This window comes from Pipistrellus kuhlii, unplaced genomic scaffold, assembly GCF_014108245.1.
Source record: "Pipistrellus kuhlii isolate mPipKuh1 unplaced genomic scaffold, mPipKuh1.p scaffold_m20_p_2, whole genome shotgun sequence".
NCBI classification, from domain to species: Eukaryota; Metazoa; Chordata; class Mammalia; order Chiroptera; family Vespertilionidae; genus Pipistrellus; species Pipistrellus kuhlii.
In genome coordinates, this window is record NW_023425515.1 from 48,421,698 (window position 1) to 48,438,324 (window position 16,627).

Here is a 16,627-nt window from a genome sequence, read left to right on the forward strand (position 1 = left end):
TCCCCTGAAGGGTCCCGAGTGCCAGAGGGTACTCTACAAAGTTGCTGTCTTACAGGGTATGGAATACAAATGCAAGTGTGCAGTAAATCAGATTCGGGGCTGACAGTGCCGCAGCAACAATACAATCCATGGCCTAAGAGAATTGTCTGGCCCTGGGAAGAACTGGGCTCCCTCCTCTCTGGTTTCGGGGTGCATCACCTGAGAACTGCTGCTGCCAAGTCACTGCAGTTGGCAGCTCCTGTGTTAAATGTCTGCCCCTGGTGGTCAGTGCACATCATAGAGACTGGTTGGATGGGCAGAGCGACACTTAGCATATTAGCTAAGTATATAGACTAGAGGCTCGGTGCACAAAATTTATGCACGGAGTGTGGGGGAACCCTCACCATGGCCTGCATCCTTTCCAATCCGGGGTCTCTCGGACATCCCTCTTGAAATTGGGGACCACTGTCTCCTAACCACTCACCTGCCTGCCTGATCGCCCTCAACTGCCTCTGCCTGCCTGCCTGATCGCCCCTAACTACCCTCTCCTGCTGGCCTGGTTGCTCCTAAGCCCCCACCACCTTGGCTTTATCCTGAAGGATGTCTAGATGGATGTCCGGAAGGTGTCTGGTTTAATTAGCATATTGCCTTTTTATTAGTATAGTTTTTGATCTTTATTATTCCATTACATCTGCATATTTTAGGGTTTAGTTTGCTCTTTTTCTGTTTTGTTAAGGTTGGAGGCTCATGTTATTGATTTATATTCTTAAGTTTATAAATTTCCTTTTAAGTACTGCTTTAACAGCATCATGTAGAATTAAAAAATTAAATTTTTTTTTTTTTTTTTTTTTTTTTTTTTTTTTTTTTTTACTTTAGAGGGAAAGAGAGATAGAAACATCAATGATGATATAGAATCACCAATCAGCTGCCTTCTGCATGTCCCTTACTGTGGATCGAACCTGTAACCCAGGCATGTGCCCTGAACTGGGAAATCAACCCTAACCTGGTTCTTGGGTTGACACTCAACCACAGAGCTACACTGGCTGTCTGTATAGATTTTGATATGGTTTTGTTTTTATTCAGTTAAAAATATCCTTTAATTTATTTTTAATTTTTTCTTTGACCCTTATGTTATTTAGAACTATAAAGTTTACGGTAATTTCCAAACCCTTGAGGATTTTCCAGTTTCTTATTTAATTGATATCTAATTTAATTCTGTTATGGTTAGAGAACATATTTTTTATAACTTCAATTCATTTTCAGTTATGAGACTTATTTTGTGGTCTAGCACTTTGTCTGTCTTGGAGAATGTTTCATACGTGTGTAAAAATAATATGTATTCTTTTGTTTGTTATAGTTTTTTATACCCAGTTAAGTCTAGTGGGTTGGTAGTGTGGTTTAAGTTTTCTAATTTTTAGTATTGCTAATTTTCTGTGTAGTTAGTCTGTCAGTTATTTAGAGTGGGGTATTGAAATGGCCTGATTCTCCCTCCCCCCCTCAACGATGTTAATTACTGCATTATTTTGGGGCTCTGCGCTGTTTTTAGGTACCGTATTTTCCGGCGTATAAGACGACCCCCTAATTTTATAGTTAAAACACAGGTTTAGGCCTATATTCGCTGTATAAGACTACCCCCCACTTCCGAGGCAACACCAGTTCTTTTTTTAATAGACTGCCTCTCTGACTCTGGCCCATCTGAGCAGGCTTTTTACTAGAGCACAGTGTAGCTTCGGGTACAGAACATGTGTAATTTGCATGCATAAAAAGCCTGCTTGCATTGGCTGGGTTAGAGTGGCGGTCCGAGCAGCCTTCCAGTGATTGGTGCGGGATCGAGTTGGAAAATTCGTTTAGCGGCATATCGAGATGATTTTCGGGATCGAGTTGGGAAATTTGTTTAGCGGCATATCGAGATGTTTTTCGGGATATATTCGGCGTATAAGACGACCCCCGATTTTCGGTTGACTTTTTTTCGTTTCAAAAGTCGTCTTATACGCCGGAAAATACTGTACATTTACATTTATTATTATTAGAAGATCTTCCTGATTTATTGAACCTTCACTGTTATGAAATACCTTTCTTTGTCTCCAATAATATTTGTCTTACAGTCCATATTGTCTGATGTTAATATAACTATTCTAGCCCTCTTATGGCTACTCTTTTCATAGTATACTAGAGGCACATTGCACAAATTGTGCATGGTTGGAGTCTGGTTGGCCCAGGCCCAATTGGGGCAGATTGGGGCTGGACCTTTTGGGAGGAGGAGACAACAGGGCCAGGCTGGCTGGGGGGAGGGGCCACAAGCAATTGGTTGGCAGGGCCTGCCCCAGATTGGCAAGGGGGACAATTGGGGTGGGACTGACTGTGGGGAGGGGCTGTGAGCGATGGGCCAGCTGACTATGTCCTCTAGTGGGGTGGGAGGACCGATCAGGGGCCAGTGGCCGGGGAAGGTTGGATGGCTGGCCCTGTCCTTGATTAGAGTAGGGGGGCTGATCAGTGGCAACCTGGGCTTGGGGGAGTGGCTGTGGGCTGATCAGAGTGGTGGGGACCCATTGGGGGCGGGGGGCTGGCCTGGGGGAGGGGTTGCAGGAGGATGGGGGGTCAATCAGGGAGAGGGGCGGCCTGGGGAGGGGCTGCAGAAGGTTAGCCGCTGGCTCCACCTCCTGTTGGGGTAGGGGAGCAATCGGGCAGGGCTGGCTGGGACGGGGGCTGTGGACCAATTGGGGTGGGGTGGGCCAATCAAGAGCTGGGCCAGCTGGGGCGAAGGGCTGCAGGGGTTGGCTGGCTTCCCCACCCTCCATCGGGATGGGAGAGGCCGATCAGGGGAGGGGCCAGCCGGGGTAAGGGCAGTGGTAGGTTGTCCAGCTGGCCCCACCCCCTGTTGGGCGGGTTTGCTGGCCACAGTGGGCGTCATAGTGACTGGTCGTTCCGGTCGTTATGGTGTTCTGGTCACTGGCTTTTATATATATATATATATATATATTCTTTATTTCCCATCTTTTCCTTTTAATCTTGTGGAAAGTATCTCTCTTGTTGACAGCATATAATTGAATTCTTTTTTGTCCATTCTGCCAGACTAGGTCTTTCCATTGGGCTGTTTCCTATTTAATTATGGACATGGTTGGATTTACATCTGCCATTTTGCCATGTTTTTTAAGATTTTTATTCTTCTGTGCCTCCTTTACTGCCTCCTTTTTTGTGTAGCTATTTTTTAGTGTACTATATTAATTCTGTTTATTTATGTATTTATTTTTAATTGTCTAAAGTTTTACATGTCTCCTTTCCCCCCAATTGACCCTCTAAACATAATTGAAGATATTTTCTTCGTGGTCAATGTAGAGTTTGTAATGTACATTTTATCAATCTGTTTAATATTAACACTAACTCAGTATCTGTAAAATATAGAAACTTGCCTGGCCGGTGTGGCTTAGTGGTTGACCTATGAACCAGGAGGTCACGGTTCGATTCCCAGTCAAGACACATGTCTGGATTGTGGGCTTGATCCCTATTAAGGGAGTGTGGGAGGCAGCTGATCAATGATTCTCTCTCAAATCAATAAAAATATATTTAAAAAAAACAACCAAGAAACTTTGCTCCAGGATAGCTCCATTTTCTCCCTCCACTACTGTGCCACTATCTTATATAATAAAAGCCTAATATGCTAATTGTCTGGTCAGCTGTTCAACCAATCAGAGTGTGATATGCTAATGATACTCTAAGGTTGTTCAACTGCTTGCTATGACGTTCACTGACCACCAGGGGCCAGACAGTCAACCAGTTGACCAGTTGCTATGACGTGCACTGACTACCAGGGGACAGACATTTGACTGGTTGCCAGTCACTATGATGTCCACTGACCACCAGGGGGAAGACACTCGTATCGATAGGTTAGCTTGCTGCTGGGGTCCAGCTGATCGGGACTAAGCGAGATGTGCCAGACATGCCCTGGAGTCCTCGCGCAGTCCCTCCCCAGCTGGCCAGCCTCCTGTATTTCTCCCCGGCCCCGATCACGCACTGGTGGGGTCTCTTGGCCCAGCCTGTGCCCTCTCGCAATCTGGGACCCCTCGGGGGATGTTGGCCCGATGGTGGAACGACTGGTTGCTGTGATGCACACTGACCACCAGGGGGCAGATGCTCAATGCAGGAGCTGCTCCTGGTGGTCAGTGCATTCCCTCAGGGGGAGTACTGCTCAGCCGGAAGCCAGGCTCATGGCTGGCAAGCACAGTGTGGTGGCGGGAGCCTCTCCTCCCTCTGTGGCGGTTGGACGCCCTCCAAGGGCTCCCTGACTGTGAGAGGATATAGGCCACTCTGAGGGAGCCCGCCCCCCGATGCAGGAATTTGTGCACCAGGCCTCTAGGTATTTTATATATTTCATCTCTATGTGCTGTAAGAACCCAGCAATACAATGTTATAATCATTGCTTTCTACAGTCTTGTATCTTTGAAAGATATTAAGAGAAGAAATGAGAAAAATATAGTCATGCATCACTTGATGGGGCTACGTGCATAGAAATGTGTTGTTATGTGTTTCATTGTTGTACAAACATTATACAGTGAGCATTTAAACAAATGTAGATGGAAGAGCCTACTACGTATATATGGTATGGCCTATTGCTTCCAGGCTACAGACCCATACAGTATGTTACTGTGTTGAATACTGTAGGTACTGGTAATGCATTGTGTTAACGTTATAACGGCTACCACCTCAGTATATGCAATTTTTCAGCTCTATTATAATCTAAAGGGGCCACTGTGATATACGTAAATGGTCTGTCACTGACCTAAATGTTGTATGTGGCATGTGACTATATGGTTTTTTAACACATACATTTACAATTTTAACCATTTCTGATGGTGTTCTTTTCTTCCTCTGTATTTGAGTCTGGTGTCTTTTCATTTCAGCTCATGTACTTCCTTTAGTGTTTCTTATTATGCAGGTCTGCTAATAAATTCTCTCAGCCTTAATTTATCTGAGACCCCATTACGCCTTCATTTTTGAAGGATAATTTTGTTGTCTTCTTGGTGTCTGACAGCTCTTCCCCCCAGCACTTTGAATATGTGATGCCACTGTCTCATGTCTGTGTTGATTGTTCCCTGAACATGCTGAAAATTTTTTCTCTTTATGCCTGCTAGATTTTTCTGAGTTTGCTTTAAATAGTTTTGTATGTCTCAGTGTGGTCTGTTTGTATTTATTCTACTTTAAGTTCATTGAACTTTTAAGACCTGTAGTCTTTTTTTTTTTTAAGAGAATTTTCACTTTCTTTTTTAAAATTTTATTTTATTGATTTTTTTACAGAGAGGAAGGGAGAGAGATAGAGAGCTAGAAACGTCGATGAGAGAGAAACATCCACCAGCTGCCTCTTGCACACCCCCTACCGGGGATGTGCCTGCAACCAATGTACATGGAATCGAACCTGGGACCTTTCAGTCCGCAGACCGACACTCTACTGCTGAGCCAAACCAGTTTCGGCTAAGACCTGTAGTCTTAATTTCTTTCAAAAAAAATAAATTTGGAATGTTTTTGTCTAGTATGTTATTTGAAAAATATTTTTCCTGCCCTTTCTCTCCTTTCCTCTGGGGACTCAAGAAATGTTGGTAAATTGGTCTCAGACTCTATTCAATTTTCTTCAACTTTTTTCCTCCTGTTCTTCAGGTTGGATAATTTCTACTGATCTGTCTATTTTTAAAAGGACATTGATTTTTCCCCCCTGCCATCTTGAATTCACTTCTGAACCTTCTAGTAAATATTTTGTTTTTCTTCAAATTTAGTTTCCATGTGGTTCTTTTACATAACTTCTGTAACCTTATTGATAATCTCTTAAATGATTGGTTGTTCTCATAATAAAATTATGAAAATATTTTTCTTTTAACATACCTATAATGTTTGAAATCTCTGCTTAAATCAATATGTGGGGATACTCAGAAACAGCTTGTAATAGCTGCTGTTTTAATATGGGTCACATTTCATTTTAAAAATATATTCATCTTATATTGTTAAAACTGGGCATTTATTTTTAAAAAGTTTTTATTGATTTTTTTTTTTTAGAGAGAGAAGAAGGGTGAAGGAAGGAGAGAGAGAGAAACATCAATGAGAGAGGAACATCATCGATTGGCTGCCTCCTGATTGGCTGGGGCGAGGGGTGACTTGCACTGACGTGCACTGGGGATCGAACTTGTAAATTGGGCATGTGCCCTGACTGGGAATCAAATCAGCAAACTCCTGGTTCCTTGATTAATACTCAACTGCTGAGCCATACCTGCTAGGCAAAACTGGGTGTTTTAGATAATTTATTGGAGCAGCTCTGGATTGTGACTCCCTCTTTCTCCAGCCCAGGTTATTGTTACTGTTGTCATTTCACTACCATTTATATATGATACAATCCTACTGAAAGAAAAGAAATTTTATTTTGGGATAAAGCTTTATCTGGAAAATAGACATGCAAGAATATTCCAAAAAATTCTGAAATAGAAGGGTACTGAGGCTGAATAGCTCTATCACAATTTAAAGTTTTTAAAATAGGACACAATGTTGAAATGTTTTTTGAAAAGTGAATTGGTATTATACTTTCTAAAATTCAAAGATGGAATTATTACGGGTTCTAAGTGAGAAAGACTATTCTTGTCTTTGCACCATTGTAAAATTAGAGTAATAAAATAAAATTCATATATTATCTGGTCTCCAAGCTTCCTGTGAAGGAGTATGTATGAATTATTCTTGATAAATAGGAACCCAGTATTTTTAAATACCTCTGTGATAGTAAGTTCCATAAACTCTTTAGTCTTTTACTAAACAAATTTACCAAAACTAATTGCTATCTCAAGTCTCTCTATAAAAATACTGTCAGTTTTCTTCTTGTTTATAGCATATGCCTTGGTTTTATATTTTTTTTATATGGTACACAGTTTCTATGATTACTCTCATTTTTTGTCAGCTTTTCCTGTCAAAGATAACCTTGCTGATTATGTTTCTGAAGCTAGATCTTTTTTATTATTGTGATTACACATGCATTCTGTACATGAGTAGTTTTATTATTTGTAAGGTTTGGTATTATGTGTGCTTCTTCACTTCACAGACATTACAGAGCAGATATGAATAGTGTTATTATGTGGTTTCTTAATCTTTGTTTTCTTTTTTCTAACCTTTTAGTTCTGTAATCCTCTGAATTTCCTTCAATGTCTTATATCTTTGACTCTGTAAACTCCAGATCTAGGCAAGTTATTTTTTATAAGGTCAGGGTTATATCCCAAATTATTACTTACTATTTATATTTTCCCAGTTTCAGACTTAAAAGAAGTAATCGCACTGGTCATTCAGGCATAGCTTATTATTTACAAAGAATGATTGCTTCATTATTGGTACCAATTTCTCCATTTTGTATTTGTACACTATTTTTTTCCTCCATAAGTAATGTGTTTTGTTCATTGTGTTTATTTTTTAGGAATCGGATGGCATAAGTGGTTAAGGTGGTATTGAGGGTCACTGAAGCTTATGAAAGGTAGAAATTCAACCATGATTTCTTTTTCAACTGTACAGAATTCCTTTCCTTGAAGTCTTCATTTTTACCTTAGTAACAGGTAACTTCAGTACTTGTTTTTCATTATCATGAATAAGTAAAATTTTCAAATACGAAACCAGTTTTTGGATGCTAAGATTTTATGTTGAGTTTGTGCAATGGTTTTTTTTTTTTTTTTTTAATATATTTTGGTATTTATATCTGGTCGAAACTGGGGATTTATTTTTTCTCTGAAAAAACAGTGTTAAGAGAAAATTGTTGTATTATGTTATTTTAGATTTTAAGTTTTGTTCAGCATAGAAAAATGTTTATTCTGTAACTTTAAGAAATTTAGGTGGGAAATTGTTTTCTTCTTTAACCCTTTTGCTATAATAGGGCATTGTATTTTTATCAACCTGTCATCAACACATATATACTTACATTAAATTTTCCAGGGAAACTAATTTCTTTAAAAAAAAAATTTGATTTTAGAGAAAGACACACACACGCACGCACGCACCCCGATCTGTTGCATTTGACTTGGGATCAAACCCGAAACTTGGGTATGTACCCTGAACAGGAATTAGTCCTGCCACCTTGGTGCACAGGATGACACTCCAACCAACACCAATGTGAGAGATACATAATTGGTTGCCTCTTGTATATACTTGTATATGCCCGTACACACCCCGACTGGGGATTGAACCGCAGCCTAGGTATGTGCCCTGACCCGGAATCTAACCCTTGACCTTCTGGTGCATGGGATGACACACTAACCAAATGAGCCACACTTGCTTGAGCAAGAATTTGTTTTAAGAAGTATTTTTGATATTTCTTATACAAAATTGTAGAAAATTCATAGTTTTCTAATGGAAGTATTTTTCATATTAATGTTTGAATTGTTAACATAAAATGTGATGGATGAAACAACTAGATCCAGTAGAATATAGGGTTCTTTTTTACTTGGACCTTTCTACACCTCCCTCCCCCAGCTTCTTTTTAAGATAAAGTGTAATTGTGCCTTGAAACATTTTGAGTTGCCATAAATTTGATATTTTAATATTTCTAAGTGCCACTATTTTCTTGTTACATTGTTTTAGAAGACTTTGGTGATGAATAATTGAAATGCAGAATATGCCTAGTTTTTGCTTTCCTTTCTTTATGGTTACATGGGGATGTGCCCTTACTGTCTTGAGTGTTGTAAATACTAAGTGAGGTAAGATACATAAATGTACTCAGCACAGTGCTTTCCAGATTATGATAATCTCTTAATTTTATAATAGACTGAAGCCTATTAACAAATGTGGAAAAATATTTTCTTATTAATTGCATAGAACTGTTATAAAAAAAACTCAGTAAGCACTTTAAGTGCCTTGTGTACTTGATTAAAAATGAATATTAATGCCCAACTTGTCCATCTGTTATGCTTCTGTTTACTTTGTCCTCTGAAAACAAGCCTAACAGTCCCCTCAGTTTAGGAGGTAATTGTTGGCAACTGCTTGCATTAAAAATCCATGTGTTTAATTCCTTATGAAAAGCTCCGGCTCAAAGTTTCTTTACTCTATTTCTGTAAAGCTTAGTTTCTAATTGCACATATGTAGTTGATTAGAAGCATTAAATTAGACAGTGACAACAAGAAGAGTAAGCTGTCTCTTCTTGGAGGCAGGAGAGAGAGAGGGTTGGTAATTCACAACAATGATGGGTTTCCTAACCCACCACAATTTGGATTACTTTTACATAGCTGAACCAAACATCTTTATTGGGAAAGGGTGTGTGAGGGAGGGTGGGAATTGAATTGAACAGGAAGCTGTGTTGTGGCCCCCTCAGTATCTCTGTTGCCGTACCTTTTGGCTTCTCTGGCAGAGGGCTGGAGATGAGGAAGAGAAAACTCGGAAAGGGGAAATATTGCTGAGTTAGAAGGTGCATTTAGCAGAAATTGGCCCAAGGTGGACCCCATCCTTTCTCTCTCCTCTCCTGTTCTTGTTAGTAATCCCTGTTGTGGTTAACTTGAAACTCCAGGAGTACCAGTCCACCTTAAGTTGAATTAGCCTTTGGACTTAATTTTTTATCCTGTTTTGGTTGTTAACAGCTCTGCTGTTGTACACCATTGTCAGCTGCCCAAGGTCCTTTCACTTATAAGATCATCTCAAGAAGCTCAGGGTGACTTATTCCTCCCCCTAGTCCTTTTCCCCCTGCGGGCCAGCAGCTCCTGGGAATGCAGATTATTTCTTTGTATCTTCTAGTGCACTCTTTTATGTAGGTGACATGATTTAAAAGAAGCATTATTTCTTTTTTCCTCTCTCCCATATAATATCCCTAAATCCTGAATTTCTATTAACTATAGACATTTGGGTCAAAAAACAATTGGCTCTTTTTGAAGGTTTATCAGGAAAAGACATTTAACTATTCACATCTAAATGTGTATTGATTACATGAGTTTTCATTTACCTGGGCCTCCCTAAAAATATTCAAATTAGAAAAGGGAAGTACCTTGTGTTAAATTTTGAGCATCGGACCTTTTGCTGTGTTTGGATTTTTGAATGTTCTGTGAAGCACATGAGCTCTTTGACTAAGATCATTAGGAGTTAGAGGGGAAAGTTAAGGACAATAACTTTGTCCTTTGTCATTTCTCTTGGTGTAGCTTTGTACTTTTCCCTTTTACTATAGCGTTGGTGAAATTAACTTTATTGTTTGAGAGCCTTGTTTCATTTCCTGTTCAGTTTACTCTGTCCAGACACTGAGGTATGTGATACAAGCTTGGGTCATGCTATTTGTCTGTTTCTTCTCTTGGATTTTTTTCACTTAATATATCTTGGAGAACCTTTTTTCAGCACATATAGCAGCCACCTTCCTTTTTTTTTTTTTTTTTTTAAATAATTCTTTATTGTTGAAAGTATTACATATGTCCCACTTCCCCCCCCCCCCCCCCCCCCATTGGCCCCTTCTGGCCTGCCCCCGTCCCCGCTGTAAGATTCCTTTTAATGGCTGTGTGCAGGCCATTGTATGGTTGAATAATAATAAGTCTTGGCAGTGGATGCTTAGGTTGCCTCCAATCTTTTCCTACTAAAGGGTTGTACATATATCTTTGGTTAATTTTCATGAATAAGCCCATAGGATTGTATGTATTTCTAGCAGTGAGGTTGCTGGGTCAGGGGTACATGTAGTTTTCATTTTGATAGATCTTTCTAAGACTTAGTTTAAAACCGCATCGGAGCATTGTTCATTGATATTGAATCTGTGTTATCTTAGTATTTGCTGGTATTCTAGGGAAATTGTCTTAAAAATAGTTTATAGGATAAGCCAATATGGTCATAGGAATAAGAAACCATATGTAAAAAAAGAAGAGAGAATTTTTTTTTTTCTGTGTCTATGGCCTGTTTCCAAGAAAATTTTCACAGAAGTCAAGTTTGTCTTCCATTTATAGTATTTCTATTTCTCCTTCCATTTACTACTTCTGTTGAGGTTTGCTGTCTTTCTGTTCTAAGTCCCTTACTTTGGCACTTTATGCAAACCTGCCTTTTCCCCCAAAATATTCTCTGTCTTCAAAGTACTTTGACTTCCTCAATTCTAATTGTTTTGGTTTGATGTTAGGCTAAGGTGAATAAAAAAAAAAAATGAGGGGAAAAAATATAGTATGTATATGTATTATATATTTGTGTTTGTTGATGTGGACATTATATATTAACACAATGTTATAGGAGTATAGTTTAAAATAGTATGCATATGCAGTTGACCCTTGGACAACATGGGTTTGAACTGTGTGGGTCCACTTATATGCAAATTTCCCCCAATAAATATACAGTGACTCTCTGTATTTCCAGGTTTCACACCTGTGGATTCAGCCAACTATAAATTGAAATAAGTTTTAACCCTCAAAAACTTAATTTTGATCCTCAGTTGGGAATTTGTGGATGCCAAGGGTCTACTGTATGCATTATTCTACACCATTTTATTATAAGGTCTTGAGCATCCTCAAATTTTGGTATTGAACAGGGGTCCCGGAACCAATCCCTTAAGGATAACAAGGAACTAGTAAGTTTTTGGGGAATTAAAAGTTATATGAAGGGAGTCAGTACTCCTACCCCTGTGTTGCACACAGGTCAAATGTATTAGGATATGCTAAATTTAAAAAAAAATTGATGAGGTATGTGACCAGGAACATTGGAGTTGGGTACTACTGTTGTAGGGAAGTGTGGACCTTGTGTTGGCTTAACACGTCAGCTTCAACTTTGGCCACTTTTGTTTAAAAACTAAGTTCTGTCCTAAGTCAGTTTCTCTAAATTGATAATCTAATCATCTTTTCTTCTACAGCTTCTATATTTTAAAAAGCTCCCTTTTAATTTTAATTAATTTATTTAAAAATATTTTTATTGATTTCAGAGAGGAAGGGAGAGGGAGAGAGAGAGATAAAAACATCAACAATGAGAACGAATTGCTCGGCTGCCTCCTGCACACCCCCTACTGGGGATTGAGTAAGCAATCCGAGCATGTGCCCTGACTGGCAATCTAACCATGACCTCCTGGTTCATAGGTTGAGCCAAAGATCTCCTTAAAAAAACAATAACTGTGTAGCGCTAACAACTGTAGCAGCAACTGTATATAAATATAAGTCCTCCTTAAGTTAGGGGCTTCCCTAATTCTTTAAGAAAACAGTAAATAGATTAGAAGAATATAATTTATTTGGTAAGGATTTCCAAAGAAATGTCCAAAACAAGCAAATTCTAGCCCTAAAGAACTTAAGTTTCACATAGTCATAGTATAATTTATCTTGTAAGAAATGTGATAATAGAATATTTGAAGAGAACAGTTATTTGGTAGTATATTTAAAATATATTTTCTTTAGATTTTAAGTTTGCTACTTAGAGATTTTTAAAAAGTGAAATGAGATTCTTGGTCCTTTGTTCTATGTAATCTAGACTGATAGTACCTGGTACCAGGGAAAACAAGATTGGCAAATATGAATTATATTTTTAATTTGTTTACTTTGCTATTATATATTTTTAGCTGTTTATTAAGTAAAGTTTTCTCCCTAGATAAAAACATTAGTAAAAGAAATAGTATTTAAATTTCAGTAGTGTATTTGAACTTAACTGATTTATTGTATTTTACCTCTGAAAGCTATGATCCAAGGCAGTCACCATTATTGATTTGGGAAAGAGATGACTAAACTGAAACACAGTTAATGTGTTTACTAATTATGGTCCCTTCTCCTTGGGGAGGGTATGTATGTTTATTTCACACAGTCTGATGATAGAAGTCACTTTAAAGAAAACAAGCTTTGTACCAAAGCTTTGACCTTCTTTGAAATGTTTCTTTGAATTTCATGATTATTGTTGTTAGTTCCTAGAATAACACAATAGAATATGAATTTATAGCAACCAGAGTTAGAAGGGTGGACTTAATATTGCTTGACTTTTCTATAATAATAGAGAAAACAAGATAATATAATAGTGTCTAGTTTTTATCATGACCTATTTATTTAATCATGTACAACTACTTGACTATATAGTAATGAAAGTACTTTTATTACACTTTAAGAAATTTAAAAACATTTATAAAAATTTTTATTATAGAAAGTTTTCAAATTAGAGATAAATATAATTGAGAAAAAAACCTGGTAATTTCACCACCCTTTGGTAATGTTAATATTAATATTTTAGATAAACCTGTGCACATTCACACACACAAACACACAATTCCCTTTATATTGGGACATTTCTCCACATTTAAAAATATTTTTACAGAATATTTTTATGACTATATGGATTTTTTGTTTCAACAGACTTTTTATTGAAGTACTGTAACAACTGACAGAATGTGCACATATCACAGATGTACATCTTGCAATTTTACAAAGTGAGCACACCTGTGCAACCATCATTCAACTCAAGAAAAAACATTGCCAGCTCTCAGACATCCTTCTCTTCCTGCTTCCTATCAGCAGCCCCTCCAAGGGTAGCCATTCTGACTTTATTTATAAGAAAAACCTATTGAGATATAATTTAAATGTGCAATTCAGTGATGTTTAGTAAACTTATTGAGTTGTGCAGCCATCACTATAGTTTAGTTTTAAAGCATATGTATGAATATATTTAATTAGGTTTTTTTTGTTGAATATATAGTACATTTGCAGTTTTTCACTGTTATATACAATGCAGTGATTTTTCGTGTATATCTTTGTATGCATTACTGATTTCATCAGAATAGGTTCCTAAGAGTATAATCGCTGGTTCAAAGAGCATGTGCAGTTTTATGACTTTTGATACATAGAACAAATTGCCTTTGAAAATTGTTTATATTTTATATTCCCACTGTCAGTAGATGTGTCTTTTTGTCAGCCACCTCAACATTGGACTTAATTTTTTAAAAGTTATTACCAGTTTGGTAGATGAAATATGGTACTTCTGTTTTAACGTTTGTCTCTTTGATTATTGTAATCTACTATTATCTTATATACTAGTGACTGTGTCTAAGTTTATTTTATGACTTGCATGATAATTTTTGTCAGTTTATTTCTTAATGAATGTATTCTTCTTTTTTTCTTTTTTTTTAAATATATTTTATTGATTTTGTACAGAGAGGAAGGGAGAGAGATAGAGAGTTAGAAACATCGATGAGAGAGAGAGTCATCGATCAGCTGCCTCTTGCACACACCCTACTGGGGATATGCCCGCAACCAAGGTACATGCCCTTGACTGGAATCGAACCTGGGACCCTTCAGTCCCCAAGCCGACGCTCTATCCATTGAGCCAAACCGGTCTCGGCTGTATTTCTTCTTATAAAACATTTTAATATCCTAAAGGATATGAATCCTTTGACTATTACAAATACATCGTTCCTTATTTGCTTAATATCAGGCTCATAAAAATAGAGTATGCCTTTAAGACAAAAATGAAAATTTGTATTTTGCTCTACTAGCCTTATCTAGGTAATTTAAAAATTGGAGGCAATACTGAAATATATGAGTGAAGTTTTTCTATTAAGTGTATACCTTTCATAATTTGAATTAAAAATTATCAAGTAGACATATAAAACTAATTTGTTTTGCTTTGTTACCATACTTGGTCTTTCTAGGCAGTTATACTTAAGCATGAACATTGACGACAAACTGGAAGGATTGTTTCTTAAATGTGGCGGCATAGACGAAATGCAGTCTTCCAGGGCGATGGTGGTGATGGGTGGAGTGTCTGGCCAGTCCACTGTGTCTGGGGACCTGCAGGATTCGGTACTTCAAGATCGGAGCCTGCCCCACCAGGAGATCCTTGCTTCAGATGAAGTGTTACAAGAAAGTGAAATGAGACAACAGGATATGATATCACATGATGAACTCATGGTCCATGAGGAAACAGTGAAAAATGATGAAGAGCAGATGGAAACACATGAAAGACTTCCTCAAGGACTACAGTATGCACTTAATGTCCCTGTAAGTAACTCCTTTATAAAATATTAAGCATATAATTAGAACATAGTTTAGTATTAAGTAATACTACAAGTCATTGAAGAACTTGCAGAAAATGTTTAATGGCTAAACAGTTCACACTGGTGTTCTTAAATAGATACACTAAATATTAACGTAAATTATATTGGAAAATGCAAAATTAACTTTTTGTATTACATATATTTTAGAAACTTTTCCAGGATAACATTTATTTTTTCATCAGGATTACTGTGGGTTAAATTTTAAGTGCTTAATTTTTAAAGTATTTTGTTTTAACTTCTGAGTTTTTCCTGAATGGGTGGAAAGATTGAAACTTGAGCATAATTAGAAAAACAGCATGCACTCCTTCAAATTCTATAACTTAGCAATTTCTGCCTCCTCTATTTTTAATCTTTTGAAAGTATATTACGATCTTTAGTCTCCTGTATTTACTGTAGATATCATGGCTTATCACTGAAGGTATACTTTTGTAGGTACCCTTGTAAGAAGAACCCATAAAGTTTTTTCCTTCTTGTATTTTTAATTCTACCTGACAACCAGCAAAACCATAACCATATGCAATGCCTTTCTATTCTCTCTGTGATATTAAACCCGGATTCCTTTCAACACATTTAATTGTACTCTTTCTTTTGATTCATGACCTTCCTATATCCTGCTTATCATATTCTCCTCAGCCATACCGCGCCCTGTTTTTTAACCTATTCAGTGCTTCCTCACCATCACCTGCCAATCTAGGTTGAGTCCCTGATTTAGGGGCTTGTGACTGCTTCTTCAGTGTTCTCTCTAATAGACTGTAAATTCTACAAGAGCATGAAGTTTGTCTTATTTTCCCTTATATCCCACTTGTTGGCACATAGTGTGAATAAATGAATAACTGCTTATAGTTGTGTTCTAGAATATATGCTTACCAATTTTTACATAGCCCATTACAATAGCCCTTTCTTTTTGCAATAGGTTGATGTGATTTTTGAATGTTGAACTGGCCTTCCTTGCATAGCTGGAATAAATTCCACTTGGTTGTGGTATATAATTCTTTTTATACATTATGGATTCAATTTGCTAATATTTTTTGAGGATTTTGCATCTGTGTTCACGAGCTATTTTGCTCTAGTTTTTTTTTTGTTTTTTGTTTTTTTGTTGTAATACCTTCGTTTGATTTTGATATTAGAGTAATCCTGAATTCTTAAAATGAATTAGGAGTATTCCCTCTGTTGCCATCTTCTGGAAGAGATTGTAGAGAATTGGTATAATGTCTTTCTTAAATGTTTGGTAGAATTGACCACTGAGTCCATATGGTCTGATATTTTCTTGTTTGGAAGGTTTTAATTACTGATTCAATTTCTTTTACAGATATAGGCCTACACAAATTATCTTTTTTTTCTTGTGTGAGTTTTGGCTAATTGTATATTCCAAGGAATTGATCAGTTTTTATCTAAGTTATCAAATTTGTGAGTATAGAATTGTTCATAGTAGTCCCTTTTATCCTTTCAATCTCCATGGAGTCTGTTGTGGTGTCCCCACTTTCATTTTTATTTATTTATTTATTGTGTAGAATTTTACATGGTTCTCCCCCCCCACCCCCCCGCAGCCATTCCCATCCTGGGCAAACCCCCACAACTGTCTGTGTCCATTGGTTATGCTAATATACATGCATACAGGTCCTTTGGTTGCTACCCCCCACCCCCTTCCATTTGTTTCTGGATCTATTCTTGTTCATCAAA

The 16,627-nt window shown here is 37.4% G+C and overlaps 1 protein-coding gene across 8 annotated transcripts in view; it reads left to right on the forward strand.

Moving 5' to 3' along the window:
• The window catches only part of ZNF148 (zinc finger protein 148), a 129,749-nt gene that overhangs the window by 40,951 nt on the left and 72,171 nt on the right, over nt 1-16,627 (forward strand). For 6 of the 8 annotated variants that reach the window (XM_036447066.2, XM_036447069.2, XM_036447067.2 and 3 more), the window contains 3 exons: nt 7,415-7,550; nt 13,251-13,423; nt 14,543-14,891. In XM_036447066.2, coding sequence (XP_036302959.1) covers nt 14,559-14,891 — 333 coding nt within the window. In that variant the 5' untranslated portion in view covers nt 7,415-7,550; nt 13,251-13,423; nt 14,543-14,558. The remainder of the gene's footprint in view (nt 1-7,414; nt 7,551-13,250; nt 13,424-14,542; nt 14,892-16,627) is intronic. The other 2 variants (XM_045583913.1, XM_045583915.1) reach the window with 2 other exon arrangements.